At 48.0% G+C, this 26,737-nt stretch overlaps 1 protein-coding gene across 1 annotated transcript in view; it reads right to left on the bottom strand.

The window, feature by feature from the left end:
* Nucleotides 1-26,737, bottom strand: part of ZFHX3 (zinc finger homeobox 3) — a 240,715-nt gene that overhangs the window by 41,622 nt on the left and 172,356 nt on the right. Inside the window, 1 exon segment of the mRNA XM_040442966.1 lies at nt 5,417-5,524. Coding sequence (XP_040298900.1) covers nt 5,417-5,524 — 108 coding nt within the window.

Genomic DNA, 26,737 nt, shown 5'->3' with positions numbered 1-26,737 from the left:
GGCGGCTACAGGATTTAAATAACCACCTTGCTACGACTCTTTGCCAAGAGTTCAATTTTTTCCCCTAATTATTGGTGATAAAGCATCACATTAATTGTATATCACTTAATTTATAGCAATTAATGGTTGATTGGATAATCACTGCATTAATTATTGTTCAGTTGCTGACACTGGGGGCTCTTCAATCTAGAACACACACTTTTAAATCCATAGCGCTAAAAGAAAGAGGGATCGTTTTCATGTTTCAAAAGAGAAAACCACAAAGTTGGACGGTGGAAATTGCTGCACATTAGAGAAGAGACTCAGCTTCAAAGAACATTCCTGCACCTTCCGTTGGCCCACAAGAGTGCTTTACACTCACCATGAGTAGATGTGACCTCCGGAGGGTTTACCAAGGGCTTGTACATACGTGTACCACCACCTGCCATCATGGAACCCTCACGACCCTCATCATGGAACCCAGGTGTGGTGGTGGGTGTCACCCACCCATGTTTTACAAATGAGATACCCAAGGTTCCAAGAGGCCAAGGTCATTTGCTGAGTGCTGGGCTTCCTGACTCCAAATCTAGAGAGTTCTTTCCACTTCACCAACCTGCTTTTAGACTAAGATGTGGACTGACCAGGAGCCACATTCATGGTGAACAATCCCACTCATTTTGCACATACAGGTGGCTCTCATGTTACCGTTACTGCTGTACAACTTTAGGAGAACGCCACTCTCCAAACTCAGAATGGAGATGGAAGCAAGATCAAATGATGACACAGAAAAATCTCATTCTTAGAGAGGTGGGACAGAGTACTGGTAGGAACTCAGGCTCTGGGGCACATGGGTGGCTCAGTTGGTTAAGCGCCCAAATCTTGATTTTGGCTCAGGTTATCATCTCAAGTTTCGTGGGATAGAGCCCTGCATCAGGCTCTGCACTGATAACATGGAGCCTGCTTGAGATTCTCTGTCTCCCTCGCTCTCTGCCCCTCCCCCGCTCATGTGTGTGCGCGCGCGCACACACACACACATTCTCTCTCTCTCTCTCTCTCTCTCTCTCTCTCTCTCTCTCTCAGTCTCTCAAAATAAATAAACTTAAAAAAAAAAATGAACTCGAGCTCTGCCCTAAACAGCAGGGCCAGTCTACAAATCTGAACCTCTCTGTGGGCCTCTTGGCAACCCGCATGAGCTCAGCTCTCCCAGACTCAGTTTCCTTCCCTGCACAGTGGCAGGGGGGAGAGAGACTTCCTCGCACAGTGGCGGGGGGAGACAGATAGGGCGGGGTCACTTACAGCATCTCAGAGTGAAGGGTGGGAACCAAATAACATGTGTAAACATGTGTAGGGCTTCCCGAGTCTCTTTCCCATCGTGGCACACACAGAAAATGATGGCAAACTAGTATCAACAGATGAAGCTGCCACTGACCCTGGCCTCAGGAGCCCCCGCCCCACCTGGCTAACTGAAGGGCTGCAGACATCAGCAGCACTTGTGCATCACTCCCGGCACGCGTGCTGGAAAGGATAGTTGTGACACACCAGAACAGTGCCTGGCACACACTTAAAAGCTCAGTGTACCTGTGATGTGTACTTTCAGGGTGAGTTTTAACTCCTTTTGAGTTTCTGCGGCTGCACTGTCCATATTTAAAGAGCCACATTTCGATTCATAACAATTAAACACAATTTAAAATTTGGTTCCTCACGGGCACTAGCCACAATGCAAGTGCTTAACAGCCACAGTGGCTAGTGACTTTTGCATTGTACAGTGTAGACACTGAACATTTTTATCAGCCCAGGAAGTTCCAAGGGACAGCACTGATCTACAGGAACACTGTTCTGATGACTATGGCTGTTCCTAAAAGCCCTGGCTGTTCAGGACTATGTCCCCTGAAAGCAAGACCTGTCATCTCATGGAACACTTGCGATCGGTGGCATTCTGCTCGGGGTCCTGCACAGGGTAGGGACTCAGCCACTGACCGTGGGATTGACGCTACAATGATTCAAGTCACTATCTTGCTTGCTTCGTTGCCAACTGAGGTAAAAGACCTGACATCTAAGTAATAGAAACCCAAAGAGGGTGACCGACGGACACCAAAAAGGAAATCCAGAGTCCTAGTCCACCATAAAAATAAATGACTATGGGGCACCTGGGTGGCGCAGTCGGTTAAGCGTCCGACCTCAGCCAGGTCACGATCTCGCGGTCCGTGAGTTCGAGCCCCGCGTCGGGCTCTGGGCTGATGGCTCAGCCTGGAGCCTGTTTCTGATTCTGTGTCTCCCTCTCTCTCTGTCCCTCCCCCGTTCATGCTCTGTCTCTCTCTGTCCCAAAAATAAATAAACGTTGAAAAAAAAATTAAAAAAAAAATGACTAAAAATTTTTAGTAAAGATTATCCATTCCTGCACAAACCCGAAACTACATAATCAATAGCTGAGAAAATGCCAATTATCCAGGCTCATTTGAAATATTATTAATCTGCACCGTGAGCGACCACTAATCAACAGTACAAATTGTGAAATCACTATTTATTTATTTGCTGGGAGGAAGCACTCCCCATCACATTTAATCAGATAGGAACAGCTCAATTTGGGGAATAAATGGAACAAACGCAGATTTTTTTTTTAATATAAAATGGTAAGGATCCCAAAGAAAGCTTAGAAGAGGTTACTGGCACCTGTATTGATTCCAAGATCAAATCGGCTCAAGTATCTTAATAAAGCCTGTCATTACACACTCAGACAACATAGACAAAATTATGTTTCGGGTCAAAAGAGGATCATTTGCAGGAGTCAGGGAAGAATTTCCCCTTCCCTCTTTACTACTACTGCAACTCGTAAGGTGTACCTCTGAGTTACTCATCCATTCCCTCCCTCTGCCTCTCTCCTCTCTGGCTTTTGGAGAAAAAGCACAGCCTGCTGCTTGAATGAATGAATGAATGAATGAATGAATGAGTAAATGAATGAATGAGAAAGTGAGGCCTTATTAAAGATGTTCATTTTTGGGGCACCTGGGTGGCTCAGTCAGTTAAACGTCTGACTTCGACTCAGGTTGTGATCTCACACTTCACATGAGTTTGAGCCCTGTGTCAGGCTCTGTGCTGACAGCTTGGAGCCTGGATCCTGCTTCGGATTCTGTCTGTCTCTCTCTCAAAAATAAACAAACATTAAAAAAATTTTTTTTTAAAAAGCACGTTTAGTTTTACGGTGCTCCTCATTGCCTAGCGGGTCCACTAGCTTGGTGTAGACACACACCCACTGAATTTATAAACACCCTGAATGTCATTTAATTGAACAAAGCTTGCTCTAAACCAGCGTAAGAATTAGAGAAGCCCAGACCAAGTGTTTGGGACAGCCTGGCGCACAGCAGGAATCCGGCACATGGCAGTTACTTTCTGTTGTTTACTGTGTCCGTAGCACACAGAATGCAGGAAACACACACCAAATATCGTCTGCATGATCCTCCTAAGTTCTCATATGTTGTTCGCCCTCAGCTTCTCAAAATTCCTAGCAGCCACATGCTTCCTGCCAAGAGTTTCGCATTCACATGAAAGGACCTGAAGAAAAACTGTACTAGCTTTCCTCATCTTATTTATCTAAATTATTAAAACAACAACAACAACAACAACAACAACCTGCCTAATCTAAAGCTTCCTGCTTTCCAGGTAGTGTTCTAAGATTCCCATATTCAAACAATCCTCACAGAGATCCTAGGGAAAGTAGGCACTATTTTTAATCTCCGTCTCACGCGAGGAAACTGAGGAACATAAAGGTTAAGGTCACATAACTAGTAAGTGGCAGAGCCAGGATTAGAATCCAGGGACCCAAACTGTGAGAACAAAGGACAGATGGTGTGGAAGGTGACTGGGCCTTCCAACCGTGCGTGTGAAATCCTCTTCCCCGGTTCACCTCTGAGCAGGTACGTTTAACTGCTGTCTGCAAAGTCCGTGCACATCTCGCCCGAACAGCGCAGCAGAAACTGGGATCTTGGTCTGTGCAAAGCAACGCCGGACAATCCTCTGCAGTCGAGGCCCTGGAGAACAGACATCCGTGCCCTGCCTCCCCGTCTGCCCTTGCAACTCTTCCCAGGGTGCTCGGCCCCCTCCCTCAGCGCCTCTGGAGCGCAGGCCCCTGGCCACCACAGAGTCCGGCTCGAAAGGGGACGATGAGCAGGATGGACACTGAAGTCCACCCAGCGTACCCGTTCACCCACTCTGCTGGGTCCTGTTGCTGTGTCCCAGGAAACACTGAAGAGGCACATCGCCTATTCCGCCCCCTCCCTCTTCAAATTTGGAAGCTGTTAAGCTGCCTCTCAAATTTCTCTTTTACAGACTGAATAGCCCCAATTTCTTCAGCCTCTTTTCAGAGGCAATATTTCTCAGCTTTCAGTCATTTTCATGGCTCTCCCTGGCCTCTCTCCAAGATTCTGTATCTTGTTTAAATAGTGAAGGCCAACACTGAACATGATTTAAGAACAGCCGTGCCTGGAAAAGTAACAAAGGCCCAACCAATACAGACTCCAGAAGGTAAATATTTTCTCGAAAAAATACAAAGTATTACAATATTAATAACAAAAGGCCTTAAGAATTAGGTTGACCAAATAAAATAATTTCTGTTCCCTGTCATATCATTTCCTCTAATAACTGTGGTGGTTTCTGGGAGACTTATCTGTCCTGAGAAGTCTTCTCAGAAACAACTTTGCCACTTCTCAAAACACCCAAGCTTTTCTTCTCAGTCTCCGCTCTTCTTTCCTCCAATACAGCAACCCCATCATCACGAGAGATGCCTGTTCCCCTTCTCACAACATCAAGTTTTCCAGAAATAGCACTTCCTTTCCCGACTTCAACTTCTTCTGCTTTTGGTAACACGTCCTTCTGCCTGGCTTCACTGCCTGCCCCACTCTGGGTGCATTTCAGGGGGTGGGCGCTGGCCCTGGGGACAAGGTAGGACACAAAATGTGCAGAGCCCATCCAGGCCCCTGAATGCAGGATGGAGCCCACCCTTCACTGCTGACCCCTCAGAGTTTTGGGAGTGATCCCAGTCAAGGTCTGCAGGACAAAGCCTTCCACTGGGCCTAAGGGCAGGAGGACTAGGGGACTGGACCTTCCAAGGAGGAAGAGTCACATCGAGGACAAAGCAACACTGGAGAAATGTGACCTCAAAAACACAGAAGCCCCTGGCACAGAGCCAGACACCTGGATGCTCAATAAACAAGCTGGCTCTTGGGCCATTTAAAGAAAAAGCTGTAAAAATTCTTCAATACAACCAGACAGAAGGAGAATGATGCTGACCATTCAAAAAAGCAAAACCCAAATCCTTCTCTCGCTGCACAGAGCCAACACAGTTTTTCTGGACACATTAAGGATGCATCTGCTCCCTGACCCGTCGGCCTCCCTCTTCCAGGAGAGACAGATGTCAGGGCCCTGAGGGCAGCGCACACGCTACCTGTCCACTTGCTCTGGTCTTTCTCGCCTCCACTCTCCTGGTCTTTAGCAAGCTCCTCTGGGTCAGCAGGCGCTTCACTGGGCCCTTCAACATCTTCAATGGCTTCTTCTGAAACAGAAGAAAAGCAAAATGTCAAGGATTAAAAGTAGACAGAAGATGAAGGATTCTTGGTTCCTAGTCCAAAGAATCACCAAGCACAGCACACAGAGGCCAACGACTGTGCCTCCTCTCTCCCTATGGCCCTCGAGAGGCTGACTGCACTCCGGATGTGCTGAGGTCTAGGGAAGCAAGTGGGGCCTTCCCTTTCCTACTCACTGGCATGAGAATGACTCGCTCTAGACATGGGGACATTAGGTATTTCTCTCAATCCTGTTGAAGAAATAACTCCATCTAAATGCCTTAAGTTGCATGTGTCTTTTCCACCCGAAAATGCAAAACAGGAACCACATGGTAGCTCTTGCTTGGCTCCAACCCCAGTGCATTATGGATTTGAACTAGACTAGACCCTACCACTGACCCTTCAGAGGCCTCACAGAGCATAGGCCAGACCACGGCAGGAGGGTTTTTTTTTTTTTTAAGTCACTCATAGTCTCAAGAGTCACAGAATATCACTGAGAGGATTTTGTTAATGTGAAGAGTTCTAGAAAACAAACAACATCTGTAGGTGTGCCAGGCATCAGTGGCAAGGTGCTAGATTCGTAGAGAAAGGGGGAAAAATTGTAACAGAATCATATATTTTCCTTTTGAAGTCAGTCCATTCTTTACCCACCAATGGTTTAAAACTAGCCATGGAAATTCTCTCCAGCTCAACACACAATGCTTTGATAGAGACAGAAGAATGGTCATTTCAAATACAAGGTTACTCAAGTCGGGAGGAAGAAGAGAGATATTCTAAATGCTGAGGCAAAGAAAGCGAGACATTTCTCTCTTACTTTCCTGGCCCTCAGGATCATTATCCAAAACATTCATTAAGAATGGATTAAACGAGGGACACATGACTGGCTCCCTCTGTGGAGCAGCTGGATCTCGAGGTCGTGAGTTCGAGCCCATGCTGGGTGTAGACATTACTTAAAAAGAAAAAAGAAAAGAAGAATAGGCTAAATGAATGAATAAGGCAGGCAAAGCAAACAGAGGTGGGTGAACAACAAAATTGTTAGCAGATTTTGAAGAGCACACCTTCCTAGGTATAGAGACATGAGAACCTGGCTGCCCACATTAATCACTGGGGTCGGCACTAGACTGGGTGCACAGGGACTAGGTACTGGATTTGGGGCTCAGACCAATGTCACCCTAGGTCCCTGAAGCCATGACCCTGCTTTTCAATGTTTCAAGGTGTTACCTTCCCCAAACCTTCAGAAAATAGCTTCTAAATTTCATCACACAAAGGAAGTAAAAGGAATTAAAAGTAAATTGACCCCAGAAGCTTTATAAAACACTTGAGGAAGAAAGTATCTATTTAGAGTCAGATTTTCCTAATTCTTCCCAAAAAGACAATGGAAGTCCGAGGACTGGAAAACTGAACGAGGAGTCAGGGAACATTCTTTCTTCATTACCACCATAAGGGCATTTATGAGGTAGCCATGAGGAACACAAATGAAATAAGATAGTGCTTATTTTCATCTGCAAATAATAGGCCTCCTTATGTAATTTCCATGTCTCCTTTGGTCATACTGCATACGCAAGGTAACATCAAGTCTCCCCATACCCACACTTAGTTCAAACAGAGAAAAATCAGGCAACCATGGTTTGAAGTCAATCTGATATACAGTGCCATATTAATACTGTACATCGTGTAGGAGAGAAAAAAAATTTACATACAAGCATTATTAGAGAATAACACGTAAATTACACAGTATTATAGATGCATAATCTTAATTGTGTCAGGGCAGAATGTCCAATGCACATTTTTACACTTTTGATAAAACTGTTCAACACTGTGATTATAAAATTCATCTTTGAATGGTGATACTAGAATTCAGTCAATCAATCTTAAATTGGGTCTACCCAAAGGAGCGAAGGTTCTTAAAATATACTCATTTGTCCCAGTACATGCTGTGATACAAACTATGTCTAGTAATGTAGACATTAAATTTGATTTGATTATGAAGAGATGGCTGAATGGCCCCTCCTCTCCATCACACACACACTTCACCTTTGATGTAGACAACCTGACATCTAGCAAATAGACAAAACCCTGATGTGGTGAACAGTGCCTGAAGTGCTTCTCTACAAAAGAAGGAACGAATTTGCCCACTGGGAGGCACCTCCAAAGGCCAGCACCCTTCTCCTCACCATCATGCGGGCCGCAGCCATCCAAGCAGAGAGTTAAGAACTCACGGTCACTCTGGCACTGACCCCACTTCCTTAGCCTCTCCAAACACATCTTATTCAGAAGACAGAGAGTGTGAAGAATAAGCACATCGGTGACGCACTGAACAAGGAAACCGCACAGTGCTTTGTGAATACTCCTGGAGCCCTCATTCTCTAAGCCTCGGTTCTTTGCTTTCTTCCCTCCCTACCCTAATACAAGGAGGAAAGTGAAGGCAGCTAAATTCCACTGGGAAGCTGGAGGGCAGAGGCTAATTCAGGAACTTATTTTGTTTCTCTTTCCCTCCCTCCACCTTTTTTTTTTTAAGATTTAAAAATCAAATCCTCTTCTTTTTCAGCTCCTACTCATTCACTAACAGGCTGTTATGTGCTTGGTGGAAGAATAAATGATTAAGAAACTCCTGGAAGAAGAAGTTATTAGGAAACAGCTTCCTTTGCAAGAGGACCAGTGTCACCCCCAACGGAAAACCAGGTCCCATTCGGCTGAGCAGGCACTTCGCTGCAGTTCCACCTGTGACCTACAGGTGTCGCCCTCTGCATGGCAAGGCCTGGAAGGGCAGCTAGCTGCAGGAAGCAGACACCGTCTGGGCCGCCCAACCTGAGCATGTGGAAATAATATACGTCTTCAAGTGAACTGTCTGGTCCTGGGGAAATAAAATAGGACATTCATAAGCAGTTACACCATCTGTCTTTATACCATCATCATCAACAGCAAGAGGAAAAATAGCTCTTTAAAATGGATGAAAGCCCAGGCTGACAGTAACCAGAAAACTGTGAGCTCTGAATACCAATAAAGCCAGAAAAATGATTAAAAAACAGAGATACAAAGTACGAATTTGTCTGGACAGCTCAGACCCACAATGCTTTGCAGGCGGGGTCTGTTTGATTGGTTACGAAAGCCTAAAGAAAGCCCACTCACTAAGACCCAGGCCTCGCCTCGTCCCCCTGCACTGGAACCACATGGGGAACCAGGGGCGCGATGGCATCCAGCGTTTTAACAGAGCGTATCCACACTCCGCGCTGCTGGCACTGGTTATCCAGCCTGTATTCCCTTTAGGAATGTGTATTTGACACCCACGCATTGACGGAGCACGGGGTTGGGGGGAGGGGGTGGCAGTTTCTCACAGATCACAGATTGCATTTTCCACCCGTGAGCTCAGTGGCAAAGGGCCGGGGTCATTACAGGCGTCGATGTTTTAAATATATATATAATACCAGCTACTGGCAGATGGTGGGAACAAGTGAAGACTTGAAGGGCCGACGATCTGGTTTCATCTGGAAAATCCTGTCTTTCCCTCCGATGACGAAGTTGCTGCCCTTCCCTAAGACACCCAGCAGCCACTTTGCCATGTTTAAGGCTGCAACAGACAAATCAAAACCATCTATTCTCCAAGAGTCTAGCGGTATTTCAGAACCAAGCAGAACACCCCAGGAATGTTTTCTCAAGGGCAGAGCCAGGACCTGGGTGAGGAGGTCATCTCTGCTCCCTGCGCCCCCCACCCCCACCCCTGTTCCTGCCAGGGGGCAGCAGGCCCAGCGCAACCCAGACAGAACGTCTGCTTTTCAGAAGACTTCAGAGAAGGTGCTTCTAAACCCCCTACAGCAGAAGGCGACTTGGATGGATACACCCCACAGTGGCCCTCAAACCGAGGCACCCCTCCTATGTGAATGTATTTTCATGTTAAACGGCTAGGAAAACACAAGCAAATCTTGAATAACTGTGAAGTCTTCCTGGTATCTCTTCTGCCTTCAAACTCCACATAAAACTTCAGCCTCCATTGGCTGAAGGTCTTTAAAAAAAAATCTATTTCCATCACTACCTCCTTTTGACAATGGCTTCTCCCAGACGGCACTGACTAGCACTCGGGCCAAACCCAGCCCTGCTCATTCATGTCTCCTGGCTAAGGACAGAGCCCTCAGGTGTAAGAATTTCAGCAGCTACATATATTCTAAGAGGGAAGGGTTCTTGGGGGCAGCTAAGGTTTTTGAGGAGATGATACTGCAGCTCCAGAAAGTTCTCTTCAGTCAGGGTGGTTTTGCTTACCACAAATGCGAACGGTTGTCTTAACACACCTTCTATGTATCATGTTGGCGAAGGTGACTGCGAGATTCGCGACTTAGGGTGAAACCTGCTCCCAGAGGAGGTGTGCATGCCAAGTGGCAGCCCCGTGGAGATTTGCAACAATTTTATGAACAACCTGGAAACGGGTATGTGAAAGGAGCACCGGGCAGAAGCAAGCAGAGAGGTGGCATCATCATACAGTCTGCACTCACCCTGGCCGCATGCACTCCCCAAATGCGATACCCAGAGAACTTGCCAGTTGCCCCCAAAACCAATACCGTTCACCAAATAACTGGGGCCGGGAGCTGCGTCCACTGGGTGTTTTTTACCAATTGCTTACAGACTTGAAGGAAGGGGAGTCAATCAATGGCTAAGACTAGTCCCTCTGTTCCTAACTCTTAACAGGATAATGTAGAACAATTCAAACCTTCCCCCAAACCTGACAAAGCTCCCAATAGTGCCTCATTGTGACAGAATTTTGGAAATTCTCCTAAGAATCAGGGTGTCTGTACCCAAGGCTCTCAGGCGATCACGTTACTTAAATAATACAACAATCTGGGATCCCTGAAGAATGAAACTGTTCTTTCCTTTTTCTTTGGGGTGAGCCATATTTGAGGGTGGGGGTGAAATAAAGTGCATTTGCCTGTCGGCAGGCTCAAGAGCTGAGAAACATTAGCTGTCATGAACCACAATCAAATCAGGTTTGAAATATTTAGCAGTGGCTTGGAAAATGCGGTGGTGCAGCTCTGACAGGCGAGATGTGCACAGACACCCACTTTCCATTATAATGGAAATATCAGGCCTGTTCTGAATATGTATAACCCAGAAAAATGTATTGATTTTTCATTCGGCATTAAAAAAAATGAAATAGCCTGCAGCTGTCAAAAGCCTTTTGTTAAAAGCTCATCTTTCCTGGAATGAGGTTTACCAGAAACAAGTTTTAATTGTATATAGGACCTCTTCTTTGAAAAACAAAATAACCAATCTGCCTACTTTGAAGATAGGGTTAAAGCTTTTCCTTTCTCCACTTTCAACCTAATTAACCAAGGACAACCGCGAAGCAAGCAAGGCCTGCAACATGAGGGCCAGCAGGAGTACCACGGAAGGTGGCAGCCACTTAGGCTGGGATCGCTCTTGGTGGAGAGCAGGAGGGACTCCATGACTGTGCCTTGTCTTCTTATTTCTGTAACTCGTGTGCAGGTGCTGGACCCTGTGGCCATAGACTCGGCGTAGGACACTGTGGCCAATCTGCTGTCTTTTTGCAAGGTTGGTTGGTGCAATTGGAAAACAAGGGCAGGACCCTCCAGCGTGCCCAATCCTCTTGGCCTTTCGTTATCCACAAGAAATCTCTACTGGCTGTATATACTCTACAGAACATGCATGCTTTCTTTTGCAAACACAGGTCAAATCAAATGCCACTATGTAAAAGAGGACTGCTAAGGTCTACACCACTTGTTTCTCATAAGATCTAGCATGTTAAAATTCTGCTAAAACAGTAACTTGTAACAGGATGTGATTGACAATGCTGACGGACATCCAACCTTGCTGCTCCCAGCTCTTCACCCCAGTCTTGTCTTACCTCTCAAAGCCAAGGAAGAAGAGGTAAATGGCAGCAACGTTCATAACTATGGCGTTCTCCCTCTGTGACATTTTGGCGAGTGGGATCTCACTGAATGGTGACCACGGGGCCTACCAGCGGGTGATTCTCCATGTGCCCCAGGCTTGTTCCCAAATGCACAGAACACCCAGATACAGGATGCAGCAATCCATTCTGCACCATTCCCAAACATATCTCCTCAAACATTTACGCCATGGTTTTATTCCAATGGTGTCTTTCCAGCCCTGACGGCGTGGCTGGAAACTGCACAAGACACAGCTTCGAGTGATGAGGTTTTCTGGTTGACAAATACCGCAGCCCCAGAACATTTCCCCCCTTAGATCAAGGTGGTTTTGCTTACCACAAATGCATATCGTTCTCTTAACACACCTTATACTTAGCATCTTGATAAAGGTGACTGCATGTTTTCATGCGGACACATGGAACAGGAAACGTAAAACCTCCTTCAAAGTTCTTTGTGGGTAATCACCTGAGTATTACTTTTAATTGCAGGCAAAATGTGTCCATTCCATTTTCTACATCTTAACAGGATACTGAGGGAAATACCAAATCACCAGATGAAGGGTCCAGAAATCCATACTGACACTGGCAAGTACAACATTTTGAAATATAACCCATCACAGTCCAGGCAGGAAAGCTTAAAGGGGCAAAGAATGAGGGTGAGGGGGTACAGCAGGCCCCCAGGGGCTTCGAGGCTGGAGCATTCGTTTATTCACCTTCTCAAGAGAAGATTCCGTTTCTTTTCCGGCCGACATCAGAACTCCAGTGCAGTAGCAGAGCCCAAGGTGAAAAGTAGGCTCCCCACACAGACGACGGGCAAACGGGCCTCCCGCACTCCTGCCTGCCCAGGCCTCCCTGAAGTCCCCGCCTTGCCCAGGATGTAAAGGACAGAGCACCCTCCTGGCGGCCCTTGTCTTTGCATCATCCATTTGCTTACCACCCTAAGCTCCGAGCCAGGCCAGGCCATCCTGCCAAGGACCCTTCTCTACCAACTGGGGAGAGCTATCGGGGTGGGGACAGCCTGGTGCTGCTGCGGGGAATGTGCCCACCCTGGTCCCTTTTTTAAAAAATAACGTGGCCAAAGCGCTAGCCGGTTGTTTTAAACAAAACTGCCTTCTAAAGGTGACATTTCTACACATGGACGTCACTCCTCTGAGAGAAAGGGGGCTGTGAGCAGTAGAGGAAGCGGAGGACGCGCTCCACTGGAGATACACTCCCTTTCCACCCAGGGATGAGCGCAAATCCTTTAAGTGATCATTTTCCCACAAGAATTCTTTTGACCACTAGGTGTTCACTTACCAAATACACCTGGGGCCGCAGGGCCTGGAGTTTCTGGACAGAGCCTGGAAGGTGGCGGGGGGCCGGCCAGCCTTCCGAGAGGGGCTTCGGGAGAAGCTCTGCAGGAAAACCCAGGGCTGGAGGACCTCGGCCTCCTCACTGCTCCACCCTTGACCCTGTTTCCCTGGCCACCACCCCCACGACCCTGCCTTCTGGCAGCAGGCTAAAAGAATCAACACTCTGAAGGCAACTCCGGGTATTATTAAAATGAATAATTGGAGAATAGAGACCATTTATGCTTTTGTATATTTGAAGATCGTGCCACTGTTTATAGAAACAAGAAAAATGGGGATTGTGTGGCAGGAGGGAGGCTGGGGAGGCCGGGCATGCTGCAGCCCTGCGCAGCCCCTGCTGGGTAGAGCAAGGTCAGCCGCAGCAAGGACGCAAGCCTGGGGGAGGCTCTCCCTTTGCTTTTTACTTAACTTCACCTCCACCTTGCGCACTGACAGGAGAGCGCGTTTTATGGGTCCATCGCCGCCAGGGGCTGTTTAGGCCTCCCAGAGAAAATTTCCCCTCTTTGAGCTGTTCTCCTAAGCAAACGGCACACAGAAAGCCAGAGCACAAAGTGAAAAATGCTGCCGTTGTGTGGCGAGGGACAGGTCCTGCCATTTTCCCTCTCCTGGGCGAGGCCACTTGGTCAATCAGAACAGTCTGTCAAAACGGCGCTAAAATTAAGGGGGTGGGTGGGGGTCAAGGGAGGAGAAAAAGGGAGGAACCGCCTACAGCCAGGATTGCAACAAGTTCCATTTATCTGTGTTCTTAGCAAAAGCACCTGGGCTGCCCCCTGCAGAAACGCAGAAAAGGATAAAAGCCAATGTGCGGTGACAGAGCACAACGGAACTAAATATGTCCGCTGACTCGCCTGGTGGCTATTCACAGGAAGAGTTTGCTTTCTTGCTTTTCTTTTCTTTTCTTTTCTTTCTTTCTTTTTTTTTTTTTTTTTAATAACTGAAAAATGTGAGTTCCAGTTTGTAAAACACAAACCCAACCCTGAAATGGTTTCGGAATCCACACTCCACGGGAAATCCAGCTCTGTCCCAGAACTCTGAGGAAACTGAATTCAGCAGGGATTAGCTCCCCTGATTTCTCCAGGGCCAGGACTGGCGCTTTGCTTCCACACATGAAATGTAAAAAAGGGCAAATTCCCTGAGCATGTTTGTAGCGGAGCGTGATGGGATTGTGTTGTCATTTATGGGAAATAATCGCAGACCCATCTCTCCCCTTCTCCCCCCCCCCCCCATTTTCCAGTCCAAATAACCATGAAAAATTACACTTCAATGTCAGGGCGACGACAAAGGAGGCGCGCTCTCTGGGAGCTCAGCGGATTTGCAGGGGTTTTTCCTTTCTTTGGACAAAAACTACCTTCAATTGTACTTCATTTAAAACGTGATCTAACAAATGCATTTTGACAAGTTCCTTTCTCTTTTTCTCCCTTCTTTCAAACAGTATTTTGCACAGTTTAACCTCACACCAAACTGGAATGTTCTGGAAAGAAGAGGCATGCAAAATAGAAGGTTCTTGAAACCAAGAAGGGTGTTTTATTTCCCCCTCTGTTAAAAACAAAGTAGTAGAGGAAAATAATGAGTCTAACTCAGTATGCTACTGAGAATGAGCGGGGGGAGGGGACAGAGTAAGTCACAGGGTCTTAACAACAGACTATTTGATGGGCAAAGGTGAAAAAAGCCAAGGTCAGTAAAAAGAGGAAGGCTTTGATGGAGGAAGAAGGGGACTCAGAGGTTTGCTCTTCGGAACAAACTATCTTGTGGACTTGGAAGCATCATCTAAGGCATCTGGAAGTACAGTCAGAAGTGGGTGTTCCTGCTCACATGGGATGAGGCGGGGAGGTCCCACTTCCCTCCTAGTCCCCCTCCTCTACAGAAAAGGACATCTTTCACCCAAACAGATCTGCCTGAAAGCTTTTTAACATTCCAGGTGTGAGACATAAGCAGTCCCTACAAGCATCTGTCTTTCAGTAACACTCTGCTTGAAATAAACACTGCCAGGCTTCCATGGCTGGAGAGGAGAAGACAGGATAGATAAACACACATGAGTGATAGAAAGAGTGTAAATAAAAAAAAAAAATTAACAGTTTCCATTAAAAAGACTGAAACCACCCTTCTGAGTTGAAACTCACTTGGCTTGTCAGGGAGATATCTTATGCTGGAAGGAAGGAAGGAAGGAAGGAAGGAAGGAAGGAAGGAAGGAAGGAAAAGAGAGAGAGAGAGAGAGAAAGAAAGAAAGAAAGAAATTCCTATTTATTTTTAATTGGAAAATGTTGGAAATACACGAGTGAAAAAAAACGTCAAGGAAGGCTTGTAAGTGTACTTAAGCATCTATATACAAATGAAGGTGTGTGGGAAACGAACAGGATGTACCAGGAGTGGTATTAGATGATGGTGATTAGAACCTAATGGGTATAAGTGAGACCTTGTGGGATGGCTCTTGTACTGGGAATGTCAAACGCTGAAGGATGCTATCTGTACAGGAATGACAGCAAGGAAACGAAAGGCAGAAGGGTGGCTGGACAGGCCCAAGGTGTTTACGACAGTGGGGAGATGTGATTTGACGATGCCCAAAGGAATGATGGAATATTTGGGGCGAAGATATGCAAAAAAGAAAACTGAAAGACAAACAGGTAAGTATCTTGTTCCTGGCCATCAAAACAAACAGCACACCATCAAGACACTACGAAGCCATGACTCCAGGAGTCTAAGTCACAGACCAACACGAATGAGGGGCGGAATTTCCCAGCCTGTTGATGGCCTCAATCTTAATGCTCACAGTGTCCAAAGGGTCTGCAGCCTATTGAGAAATCAGCCTGGGTCCCTGTGAAGCACAGGGTGCTTGCAGAAATAGTAGTGTGCTCCCACCCGAGGACAGGAGAGTGATGGACTGCCTGTCAGTGAACTTCATTTTGCATGATCATCAGCCACTTATGTGCACAGCTGGTAAAACAAGCTGATTCATAAAAATAAAGCACAAACAAAGGCTGACACTTTCCAAACCAAATGCAGGAAACAGACGTCAGGCCAACTTCAGGCAACCCGGCACCCAAGAAAGCACCGGCTAAACCTGTTCTTCCTTGGACAGACCTGCACGTGCACAAAGGTCACCGCAGGTGTTAATGGCACTGCCAGCTGCAGAGTCTAACCCTAGGGATACTTATGAACCCTGGAGATGGCCCAGGCCTGGGTCTTTAGGTGCCTACCATGCATACGTTGCCTGGTACAAGTGGAGAAGGGCCTGCCTCTGCCAGAAGCATTTACGGTCACACCTGAGACATTTAAGGATGTGTCTACACTTGGAAAGTAAAAAACTGGGCCATTCTCCAAAACCATCAAGTCCCCAAGCACACTTCAGTCTGAAACAACCAGGCAGCAGCAGCAGCAGCATGTTTGAGCTAACATTTCCTCGGAAACTGCAAGGAAAGTGAAGCAGGAAGCTGAGGTACAGAGAAAATCCAAGGGTTTATGTTCAAAAGCTTTCCTGCATCCACGTGAGAAAAAGCAGATGGGGACTGCTAAGTTGTCATTTTTAACATGCACCTTGCACAGCTCTTCTGTGCCCAAAGGGAGAAAGAGAATTCTTGGCTCTTCCTCCTCCTTTTGAGTAACTTCCAAAGTTATGCCAGTGGTTGAATACAAAACCTCTGCATTTTTAAACTTTGGATATTACAAAATACCCCCACCAGCAGCACACCAGCCCTTTCATGGTGATTTTGGCTACGGTAACCCATCTCCAAATCTTCAGAGCTACTAACTGTGTTTTACCCTCAGTCTCAGGATTGGGTCCATCTACTCAGCCTTCCCTCCTGTGAGAGGTGTCTTCCACCTAAGAACAGGCTAGTATCCCCGAAAGGGAACGCAGTCCATTACGCACCCCAAATTAACACTGTAATGGTATCTTTAAATTTTTTTTGAATGTTTATATTTATTATTTTTGAGACAGAGAGAGACAGAGCATGAGCGGAGAAGGAGCAGAGAGAGAGGGAGACACAGAATCCGAAGCAGGCTCCAAGCTCTTAGTTGTCAGCACAGAGCCTGACGCAGGGCTGAACCGCTAGACCATGACCTATCCGAGCTGAAGTCGGATACTCAACCGACTGAGCCACCCAGGCACCCCGTGTAATGCATCTTAAAGCCCAAAAATGCAGTCATAATCATCAAGACAAACGATTCAATAAAAGAACTTAAATTCTAGACTCTTTAATAGCGGGAACAATTGAAAACAACCAATACGTGAAACCAAAGAGAAAGAAAACATCTCCATGAGATGAGAAGGTCATCAAGGATCTGAGCAGAAAGTAACTGGTACTTGGGACAGTTAGGAATAAGGGATCTGGAGAAACTGACAGCACACAGTCATACTTTATGGAAATAATTTTGGATGTCTACACTCTTCTGTGTACATGCTGTACCTGGAAAAATTACTAGAAGCTCTTGTCAGGGAATACCTTACGTCGGAACTATCCCCACACTTCCAGAAGCAGACAACTCTTTCTAAGGGAATATGAACCCCGGGCAGAGACAGAATATGGAAGTAAAGCCTGCAACAAGTCAATGGTTTTGCTTCACTTTGTAAGGCCAAGAATGGTGGCAAGGAAGGTAAGAAGCAATGAAAAAACTAGTTAAAAGGCAATACAATCTTGAAGATGAGACTGCCCAATGATTAGGAAGAGAAAAAGTGAATGAGTTCTCACTCACCAAGCAACAATTTGAAATATAAAAAGTAAGAAGAGGAGGGGGAATAAGACGATTTAGACAGTCATCAAAGAGCAACTTTCCAAAAAAAAAAAAAAAAAAAAAAGGTTTGCATCTTTAAATTCAGCATCTACGATGGCAGGTGGGGGAAAGGTCAACTTCTGTCTGAAGAGAGTCTATGAATTGACTCACCTACTGGAAAATTCTGGTGACAAGTATGGAAGAGAAGCATGCAAGCAAATAGATTTAGGAGAGAGAGATACTGGCTGTTTGCAGAAACCCAGTCATCAGAGGGACCGGCCTTTGTTTTGAGGAATTTGGGGGAGCGGACAACAAGCACTTTGATTCTGTAGACCAGGAGACCAGGACCTGGAGAGGGGTGGGGGGCTGGATGTCCCCAGGGCGAGGAAATCCAAAGGAGGATGAAGGGGACAGGTGGTCACATGCTGCTCCAGTGGCCAGCCGGGCAAAGAAACCAACAAAGTCCCATGGAAAAGCTCCGACGTTGAGGCAAGTGGCACAGCTGCTCAGAGCAAGACCTAGTTTTTCTTGACATTCTGAGACAAAAGACATAATAGCAAGGATAAAAATGGGCTCGCCAAGACCACAACAAACCGAAAACCATCTCCTAAGAACCCAGATATCCGTGTATTTAGGCAAGTGGTATCCTGTTAACTTCCTGCCCAGTGGCAACGTGGTACCCAAAATAAAACCGCCACGTTTAAAGACAGAACGAGCCATGGCCCTGGCGCAATGCAGCCCGCCCACCTCGCTCTTTCATCCTTACACACATAAACACACGTACGCTCTCTCTTGTTCCTGCTTTCTCCCTCTCTCCCTTCTTGCTCTTTCTGGAAGGGGGTTGTCCCAGAAGGATTCCTCCCGAATGGCTGGGAGCAGAGCCCGTCAGAGAGCTTCTAGATCAGGGTGAGGTCCAAGGGGCCGGTGCAGCCCCTGGTCCCTGCTGCAGAGAACCAGCAAAAGCCAAGTAATTGCTTTTTCCCCTTCCACTAATAAGCTTTTCAGTGGAGGAAGAATTCAGCTTCCTGTAGTCAACAGACCCTTTTTTCCCTGCCTCTCCTCGCTCCAAATAATCTAAAGTGACTGCAATTTCAGTCCTGGCTCTCTAGCATTCAGCTCCACCGGCTGAGGTCAGAAGGTGTCAAGTGAGGGCTCTCTACTTCTTTTCTACTCTGCCTTCACTCCACCCATGCTTCTTTGTAACTGAGGCAACCTGCCTCCCCAGCCCAGCCATTATGTGTATCACCAGCCCACAGCACACACTGACTTCAGTCAAGATTCCAGGAAATGTTTTGAAGGCCTAGAAAACACTGGGGGAGAGAAAAAAATCTCTTTGCTGTAAACAACTGATTAGTAATGACCAACTTCAGATGCTCTGGTGACCCGAGCCACTAATTTCCTGGTTTCGAGAAAATGCATCGCAGTACAACATTTGTGTGTGTGTGTGTGTGTGTGGTGGTTAAACCATGCGGCTGGTTGTGTGGTTTTCGGTTTAGTGGAATGCAAATGACTCTGGTTGCTGAATTTGTTCCTTGAGATGCTGCTGCGCACTCATGGCGCTGGTATCAGCTCTGGCTTCGTGTCTGGTGGACGGGCTGCAAGGGGACCTGCCTGGGAAAACTCTGCCCCACCCCCTCCCCGGCCTCATCTCCCAGATGAATGAAACAGGATTTCAATTAAGAAGGGCAGCAGCAGGGCCTGCCCTCCTCTGCCTTCACCGAGATCTAACGGAGAGCACAGAGATGAAGGTGAACAAACAAATGCACAAGGGTGACGACTAAGTGAGAGGTAGAACAGGTGTGTGACGGGACTGATGGAGGTTCAGTGGTTCCGGTCCCGGGGAGAGCATGAAAAGAGGGTTAACGTCCAAGTGCAAGAGGCCTGCTACTGGAAGAGCAGCTCCACGCAGGGGAAACAGAGGCAGGTCTGCAAAGAGGCTGCTCAGTGGGCCTACAGCCAAAGCCCGTGAGGTTCTGAAGAGAAGGACGGAAGGGGAGAAGCGTGCAGGGAAGGCGTGAACACCTGCACGCACCCCCACCCCCATCACACACACAGAGGAGGGGGATGCTGACTCCTGGCTACAGCCAGGCCTGTGATGGGAATTTATTTCCCTCAATTATGAGCTCTTGTCCCCAGTCTCAGTTCATCAGCGCAGTGCAGCCAAGTCAATGAAAGGCTCCATAATGAAGTAATCACATGCATGGGGATGGCCCCGCACCTGCCTGCTGGGCCCTGAATCAGGCTGACATTGGCTCTCCAATCCCCCCAACCCCGTGTGCACCTATGATCCATGTCAGGTCACCCCCGTCCTGCCCCAGGAGCCTCAAAGCCTGGGTGCCATTTTCTTGACCCAATCACAAAGGCCCTGATTGCAAGGAGGAGAAGGAAGGGTCTAGCAAAGTGGGACTGGTCAGTAGAAAACATGTTATACTTCCATTTTTGCTGCCTGGGAAATCTTCACTGCAAAGAGTCTGATCATAAAAACCAGTACCGTGTGCTTAGAAAGATGCCATTTGTCTAAATTATTACTATGTAATAAAAGTAACTGTGGAATACAACTGTCACACAACAGAAGTAAATTCTATTATTATTCCCATTTCACAGATGAGAAAACTGAGGCTCTGAGAGGTTAAATTAGTGGCAAAGGTCACACAGCCTAGAAGTAGCAGAACAAAGCCAACGCCCATGTTCTTCATGAACACCTTAAGAGCTACTGCATGGCCTTCCCAAGAGAACTTAAACTTCTTCTCATGCTATCCTTCCATCTACCCACCCATCAATCCATCCATCTACCCATCCACGTACCTACCCACCCATCCACCTACCACACGTTCACAGAGCACCTGTTCTAGACAATGACAATTCAGCTGGGAACAAGACAGGAAGAGTCCCTGCTCTCAAAGTGCAGGGGTAAAGAAGAAGGTGGAGAAGAAGGAAAGAAGGTGGGGGAGTAAGAAAGACAAAAAGCTGCCGAACAAATGACCATACTGTAAGTCAGATGCTGATGGAGAAGGACGGTAAAGTACGGAAAAGGGAAAAGGGAAAAGGCAATGCTAGGGGTCATTTTCTACGGGAAGCTTGGAGAGGGCAACATTTGAACACAGACCCGAAGGAGTGAGGGTGTGAGCTACAAAGGCCTTCCAGGCACAGAGGAACCGCATGTGCCAAAGCCCAAGGTGGGAGCAAAGACAGAAAGGAGGGCCAGGAGATGAGTCAGGTCACGTGGACGAGTTCCTGCAGGCCTTACTGGCTACTGTCAGGCCAGAGGCACTGCTAACACCTAAAGAACTTCTATGAAAATCAGAACAATGTGCTTCAGTTCAGCAGCCCCTCCTCTGGGCAGATGCGGCCTCAGACTCCCCATCCTGCCTGGTAAGTAGAGGCTGGGTGGATTCCCGCCCTTAGCAGAGAGCTGCGTGGGCGAGACATCCTGCTCAGCTTCACACAGTTAGGCTCGAAGAGCTTTCCAGTACGGAGGCTACGGTACTTCCCCAAATCTGTGTGTGTGTGGTGTATAAAACTTCCTTGCGCCTTTTCCTTTACTAGGGGGTGGGCAGGAGCCGACCTTGAGTTGAACAAATGCAAAGACAGGCAGGGGAACCCTGAGCATCCTCTGCCACTGGCCATACTACACCAAGTGGCTGGCCTTGACACCCATGCACCAGAAGGACCCGCCCCACCACTGTGCTCCCAAGCCCCTCCCTGAGAAGCTAAGGCTCGGGCCTGGGGTGAGGAACTCCTGGTTCAGCAGGCCTACAGCTCCAACCCAGAAATTTGTCACCCACCATTCCACACAGCCCTTCTCGGAAACTTTATTGCCTTTCCACATAAATGAACTTCAACGCACTCTGCAAACTTAATAATCATATAAAGCTACGTAAGCTCAGCAGGGCTGCTATTTCGATGCCAGCTCTTCCTAGTGCAAGATGGATCTGGAGGGTGGGGGAGGAGGCTTTACTTTTCTTAAATGGGCCACTGTGGAAAGAAGTCCACTCCGTTGGCCACAAGAGAAGAGGGGTCTCCCCCTAGTCTCACACACACACACACACACACACACACACACACACACACACACGCTCTCAGCTGCCGCACCGCCACCCTGGGCTGTCTCGGGGTGCAGCCAGGTAGCGAGGTACAGGTAGACCGGCATCACAGGTCTCCTCAGGCAGCACTTGGCCCCGTGCCGAAACCAGCTGTCTCAGAGTACCCTGGGGCCTCCAAGGCAGAGTAAGTGGGTGAGCCCTCAAGTGTTCTGGGTTCTGTTGTTAAACATTAACGGGTAAATCCGGAGCACCCATGGGTCAGCTGCTCTGGGCGCTGTTTCTCTGGCCAGGAGACAAGAGGAGCTGGATCTCAGCCAGAAGGGAGAGAGGGAGGGGCCCCGAAGAAAACACAAAGAAGCCAGGAGGGGCCAGGAAGGGGGACAGGAGGAGGAGGCCCTTCTGGGCTTGCTGGGGATCCACAGGAGCGGCCAGGACTGCCCAGAGAGGTAAGGCTAAAAGCCAGAGAGAGACAAGAAGGCACCAAGCAGGGGAGTGCAGGTGATGAGCGAGGAAGCAAGATCCAGAAAACTGGGAGCTGAATGGGACAGGATGCACAATGGGCCAAACCCAGCACAGCTTAAAGCGCCCATGAATTCAGGTTTCCACAGTGACCAGGAGCCTGAGGAGCTGTCGCCCCTTCTCCAGGTGATTCCACTGCAATCATCAGGAGAACTGTGTTTTGGGGAAGGGGCCGGAGCAATTACCAGAGCCTTCACTTCGTTGCTCCCTTTTACAGTACACTTCCCAGAATAAACTGCCCAAGACTTCATCCATCACCAAAAAAGGCAACTGTAAAAACACTCATGGCCGGCCCCTTCCCACACACCAGCAGGCGCCCTCCCCTGCAGTGGTGGGGGGTGGGCAGGGGTGGGGGCCGTGGGGGGAGGTGGCTCCGCCCGCCCGTACTAATTGCTCTTGCGGATGCTGTGCGGTGTGGGGGCCATTCCCAGCGCCCAGCAGTTAGGAACTTCCCAAATCATTAACCTTTCTCGGAGTGCATTGTACTGGGAGGTGCTCCCTCTGCAGCCCTATTCAGGAGCCCTATTGATCTGCCGCACACTCGGTGCCTTCAAAGTTGTTTATGATCAATATGCAAATTGCCCATGGCATTGATCTAGTATTAATTTTCAATTAGGGAATCCACAAGGGGTCTCTGAGGGTCAATACCGAACAATGCAAAGGAAACTCCGTTGAGGAGTATCGGGCCTGGTGCTGATAAAAGCTTCCCTAAGCCTCCTTCTCAATAGTTCCAGGCCCTCGGGGCTGTCACCTTCACTTTGGCTCATTTTGTTCCCTCCTAAGTCAGACCCCTTCGGTCAGCAGTCTCTCAGGCTGGATCTGTGGCTGTTGCCGTGGAACTCCCCCCACCGCCGACCCTCCCTACCCAGGGCCACAGGGCCACTCCCTGGCCTGCAAAGTGCGTTCCCCTGACACCCGCCCTCTTGATCCGATGCCCCAGGCCATGCCTCCATGTCTCCCCATGCCACACCCAGACCCGGGACCACTCTCTCCCCCAGCTCCCCAACCACACATACCTTTTTCCTCCCTCTCTCCCTCTCCCTCGTTTCTGCTTAGTCACGGAACGTCACCTTGGCACGCTGCCACGGCTGGAGCTGGCGAGCTGCACGGTCCCCAGAAATCTCAGGCAGTCAGGCAGAGCCGCCAGGCTGCCAGGTTATGCTTGGCAAACAACCCACTGATGTCATTTCAAAAAAACCAGCAGGGTTGGGGGGGGGGGGGGGAGGAAAAAGGCACAGCTTCAAATCATCTGTTTCTCCTTCTTTCTTTCCTCCAACAAATTTTTTCTTCCTAAATGAAACATGGGGACAGGGGGCTGGAGGGATATTAATTACTTTACCACTCGTTCATGGTTCCCAGAAGAGGCCACGGCCCGCCCTCCAGGAGCGCACAAGGCAGTTCATGTGAGCCATCGATGGGGGTGTCCCCAGGGAAAGCGTGCCCAGCTGGGACCAGAGTGACCCGGGAACTCAGTCATTCCATTACGGGCCCCTAACAGCCCCTGAGAGGCTTGCGTGGGAAAGCTGGGCAGACAGGAGTTGGAAGAGAAAAGTGTGTCCTGCTCTGTCCTCCCAGCAGGTGTTGGGGACAAGCAGGGCACAGCTGTGCTCCAGCCCGGGGCCCGGCAAGGACTCTGTTTGCCTTCTTCTCTCTCTGCCAGGGGCTCTGAATGCTCCAAGTTTTCTTCACATTCTCCAGTGGAATAAACCTTCCAGAGTCTCAGGCTCTCTCATTACCCCATGAAGCCACCTGAAGACCCAACTCCATGCCAGATGGGTAGTGGCCTGCCCACTTTCGGCACTGCCGCTCATCGTGCAGGCTGGCGCATTAGCTAGCCGGGCTAATTGGTTTATGGATAACATTAATTACCATGTTGCTCATTAATGGATGAAATCTTTATTGGTGCCATTGATCAGCGGACTTGTTAGCTGGCCTCCTAACCAATGGCGGATATAACAAGCTCTCTTATTGGCATATCAATTAATGCAATCAATTCCTGGCCAGAGGCTGCCATTCGCTTCCCTAGTTGTTCAGGGGTAGGAGACAGAGCCATGTCAAGCGTGCCTTTACTTAGAGTCCCCAGTTCTCAACTGACCTCCAGGTGGTCTCTCTGCCACTTGGGACTCATCAAAAAAAAAAAAAAAAAAAATCACACCCACCCTTCTATTTGAAAATCACCTTTCCATGTTCTGCCAGTGACAAAAATGCTACCCTATCAGGATACAGAAGCTAGAAGGAAGACAGGAGGGGCCTGGGGGCTGTTAAAGCAAACAGGAGAGGTGGAGGCAACAGGTGAACCTTTTCAGTCCCCAGACTGGCCCCTGGACAATAACCACACAAGCCTGAAAACACAAGCCACAGGCATCAGCCCTCTGCCTCTGGAGACCCCGCCAACCTCCTCGATGCACCCTCACATCTGCTGACCACGCCTAATGGCATCCACCTCACTCAATGCCTCTGACGGGTCCTATATGAAAACATCACTTGCTCATCTGAAATCCCAAGCTCCAGTACCAAAAAGGACTTTTCACATTAGGGACCATCACGTGCCCAGTAAATCTGTGCAAACAGGGGCTAATGTTTGTTGAAATGCATACAATAAATCTCTTCAACAGCACTTATATCCCTATAAAGGCACAGTTTGGGAAAAATCTCTCTAGGCAGCAACATGTCTTTAGTTAAGTTGTTTTAAAAAAGGCTGAGGGGCTGGGTGTGTGGGTGGATCCAGAGGACCAAGGATTTACAGCTGGACTTGACCGACGAGCAGCAAACACCAGGGCATTAGCGCTACGGCAAAGGGGGTGAGCTGATGGCCCTGTGGCTTTGGGAGGGTAAGTGGGGAATGCCTGACCCCAAGACATGCTTTAAAAGGATTACCTGGAGGTGGCCCCCAAAGGGAGAAGCTTCAAATATTATTTCAGATTTGTTTCTAAAAGCCAAAAATAAATTAAATGTAAAAAGGGAAGAAAATCACTACTCTACTCAGCAGTGCTGGTGCTATTAATAAACGTTGCAAGCCCAAACATTTAATTCAAGGAGAGAGGGGAGAAGCAACAGAACTGGTGAAAAGCAGACAGGGAGGGAACGCAAGCTGCTTTTGGCAGAGCGATGACGGAGCACAGGAGGGTGACCAAGGCCATGGCTCAGGGACATAACTCTCAGCATGTGGAAGCACAGCTCGGGGCTCCTGTGATAAACAGAAGTATTTCCTCCCATTTAGAAATAAAAAGTGACGTCTTTCCATGCGGACCACATCAGTACTTCCACAGTCACAGGGCAGAGGCAAGTCCCGAACAGACCAAGAGGCAGGAGCCAGAGAGGCCCGCCGCAGCCGGGGGTCACCCTCTCAGGATGCGGCCTGGCAGCAGAAGAGGGGCAAGAGGCCTCACGGGGGAAGCCAAGGCCTCCTCAACCCGTAAAGTCATGTGCAAGGCTGCATACCACGCAGTGGTCATCCAACACAGGTGACGGGGAGATACCCAGACGAGGGGCCCTCCGCCAGCCACTCGGCACCACAGTGATTTTTTCAGCAAGAGCAGCCACAGGGTCTTCCGACGACAGGAGTCCCAGGGCGCTCGTAAGGTGCAGCTCTCACAGGGTAATGGTGTCTGAACCACTCCCTCAGGAACCCCGTAACACTTGCAGGGGTCCTGCAAAGTTTGATTGCAGTTTTCTTTTAAGTTGCTTATAAAATTTCGGGTGATTACCAAATGTTGTAATAATGAAAACCTAAGTCCACGTAACACACTGGAGGACAGGCCATGGACTCTACGGCCAAGTTAACTAGATTCTGTTCAGACCTCAGAGTAAAACTTTCTGCCATCCCTACTTAGTTGAAGATTCTTCTGAGACGGAGACACAGACACTTCTTCTGAGACTTCTGAGACACAACACTATAAAAACAGGTACCATCTGGAACTACTTCCGCGGGAACAAGGATCTGCATAATAATGGAACCAAACCGAAACAGAACACAAAACAGAAGTTTAGCTGATCCTATTGAACTACCTTCCGTAACTCTTAATTTTTAAAAAAATTTTTAATGTTTTTTTATTTTGAGAGAGAGAGACAGAAAGAGACAGCGTGCAAGCAGGGGAGGGGCAGAGAGAGAGGGAGACACAGAATCGGAAGCAGGCTCCAGGCTCTGAGCTGTTAGCACAGAGCCTGGCGTCGGGCTCGAATCCACAAGCTGTGAGATCCTGACGTGAGCCTAAATCAGATGCTTAACCAAATGAGCCACCCAGGCACCCCCAGAACTCTTAATTTTGATCAAAATGTTGATCAACTCTGCTTTATTCTCATTTTTAAATATACAAATGTGACAACTCTGAACTCCTAAATTAACTATAGTTATAAAGCTTTTCCAGAAAATTATTCAGATACTGGGTGAAAATTAGATTTCATTTGTTTAGAAAGGAGAGCTCTGCTAATAAAGTTTACAAAGCACTGTTTTGCCTGATGCACTGCTCTAGATGAAAAGCAGAGCGCCCTCTTTGGAGAGCCTCTCTTAGAAGCAATGTGGATAATTTAAAGTTTCGAGTAAGAAAGTAAAAACTCACAGCCTAAGCTGACAAAGCATCCTCACACACATCTAATTCACTCTTAATATTACATGGCACACGGAAGATAGCACGCCGGTATGGAGAGGGTTGTATCATGGTAAGATGACAGCGAACCTAAAAGTACTCTTTT

Source organism: Herpailurus yagouaroundi, unplaced genomic scaffold (assembly GCF_014898765.1).
Source record: "Herpailurus yagouaroundi ecotype Mexico unplaced genomic scaffold, PumYag 190, whole genome shotgun sequence".
Classification (NCBI taxonomy): Eukaryota; Metazoa; Chordata; class Mammalia; order Carnivora; family Felidae; genus Herpailurus; species Herpailurus yagouaroundi.
This window is presented reverse-complemented; position numbering and strand designations above follow the sequence as displayed.